Source organism: Galeopterus variegatus, unplaced genomic scaffold (genome assembly GCF_000696425.1).
Source record: "Galeopterus variegatus unplaced genomic scaffold, G_variegatus-3.0.2 Scaffold5666, whole genome shotgun sequence".
NCBI classification, from domain to species: Eukaryota; Metazoa; Chordata; class Mammalia; order Dermoptera; family Cynocephalidae; genus Galeopterus; species Galeopterus variegatus.
This window is the reverse complement of record NW_007731777.1, coordinates 70,973-72,904: the sequence shown is the minus strand read 5'-3', so window position 1 is coordinate 72,904 and position 1,932 is coordinate 70,973. Positions and strand designations below refer to the sequence as shown.

General features: G+C 32.1%; 1 protein-coding gene across 1 annotated transcript in view; it reads left to right on the top strand.

The window, feature by feature from the left end:
* Window positions 1-1,932, top strand: part of LOC103605231 (vacuolar protein sorting-associated protein 13C-like) — a gene marked incomplete at its 3' end in the record, with an annotated part of 138,950 nt that overhangs the window by 67,648 nt on the left and 69,370 nt on the right. The window contains exons 11-12 of the mRNA XM_008589816.1: window positions 742-848; window positions 1,404-1,575. Coding sequence (XP_008588038.1) covers window positions 742-848; window positions 1,404-1,575 — 279 coding nt within the window. The remainder of the gene's footprint in view (window positions 1-741; window positions 849-1,403; window positions 1,576-1,932) is intronic.

Below are 1,932 nucleotides of genomic sequence, written 5' to 3'. Positions count from 1 at the left end.
TTTTACATCCTATTCCCTTGTTTTATGTCTTTGAAATCTGGAGGATATTTTATATTACTATATGTTTAAGTTCACATCTGATACATTTCAAGTGCTGAATAGCCCCATGGTAGGTAACCCTTAGGTAGAACTTCATTAAATAAAATTAGAGAGGAGGAAGCTAGACTTACCTATTTCTCCATCTTGCCTGCAGTAATGTTATTTCTGTGTGTGTGTGTGTGTGTGTGTGTGTGTGTTTTTCTCCATTTGAGCTGTTTATCAGATACAGAGTAGCTGTGTTAGTGATAAGACAGGTGCTTAAATAGATTTATCTTGCTTTAGTTATGCAGTAATTTTCTGGAGCACTTTGAAAATCAGCTTATAGACAGCTTCTGCTGAAATGATGTTGCAGAGGAAAAATATGTAGTTTTAAAAACAAGCGTAGTCCATGTTAGCAGTTAGTAGACGCCATATTTCATTGTTCCAAAGATGTACATTTATTTCACATTTTAATATATCTGAAAGTAGGATGTATATCATTGGTGGTGTGACAGTTTAATTGACAGTAGTTTTTCTTTTGCACTTAAACCTAAAAATTATGTTACAACTTATAGTGTTTTAAATTTGATGAAATATACTGTATTATTGAGTTAACAGGCAACATTGTTCAGGGAATTTAGAGTCTCATTAGACTGAAAACCAGAATAAAATTTGGTCTTTATTCATGTGTGCAGCGTAATAAATATAATTTTTTTTTACTAGTACTTAAGTATGATTGATCTTTTGGAGTCAGTGGATTATATGGTTAGAAATGCGCCTTACAGGAAATATAAGCCTTATTTACCACTTCATACCAACAGTCGACAATGGTAAGTTAGGATTTGTTTTTTTATATTATGGGAAACATATAATCATATAATTAGGGACTCTCAGAGTTAAGAGAACTTTAAAGCTGTGTCCAGCGACATTTTCTTTTAAATAGACAAGAGAGGGATGTCATTTGTATGTCCATGTCACTTTTTTTATAAGCATATCTTCTTCTACTCCTGCTCATAGACTTCCAAATTCTTAACTTAGCATTCAAGACTTTCAACATTTTTTACAAAGCTTTATTGCTCATTAGTCACCCACATGGACTCAAAGTTATAACCATACTGAAATACTATTAATTTCCCACAGCATGTCATTTTGTGCCTTTATGATTTTGCTTTGGCATACCCTCTTTCTGAAGGGTTTTCTTATATCTTAATATATTTAAGTCAGAAAATTGTCCTGGGGAATTGAAATCTTATTGCTGAGCTCTTACAGGAAAATAGTTAAGAACAAAAAATTTAACAGTGTAAGATCTAAAAAGTCAAAGTTGTTTTTCTGCTTTTTCTACAATCTTTATATTCAAATGTGCATTAATAAAATTTGATTTTCAGGTGGAAATATGCAATTGATTCTGTTCTTGAAGTTCATATAAGAAGGTATACACAGATGTGGTCATGGAGTAACATTAAAAAGCACAGGCAGTTAGTCAAGAATTATAAAATGGCCTACAAAAACAAGCTAACCCAGACTAAAGTCTCAGAAGAAATGCAGAAACAAATTCAGGTATGTGTTGCATATATTAATGAGAGTTATTTCTCTAATCATCCTTTAATATTAATTCTTCTGCATTTAATTTCAATCAAAATATAATTAAAAAAATTGTTATTGAATCAAAATGTTTATTGAATCATTTTTGGGGGGTTCAATGTTGACATATGTTGACCAATATTACTAGCATATATATTGTTACAGATCGTACTTATTCGTTATGCCCCTTTTCTAGTCTCTGACCATTCTCCTCCCCTTTCCCTCTCTAATTTCCCTAGATTTCTTCTCTCCTTCTGAAAGAGTAATGATTACTCTGTTGATTTGTTGCCTAGATGATCTGTCCAATGCTGGGAGGTGTGTTCAAACATGTCA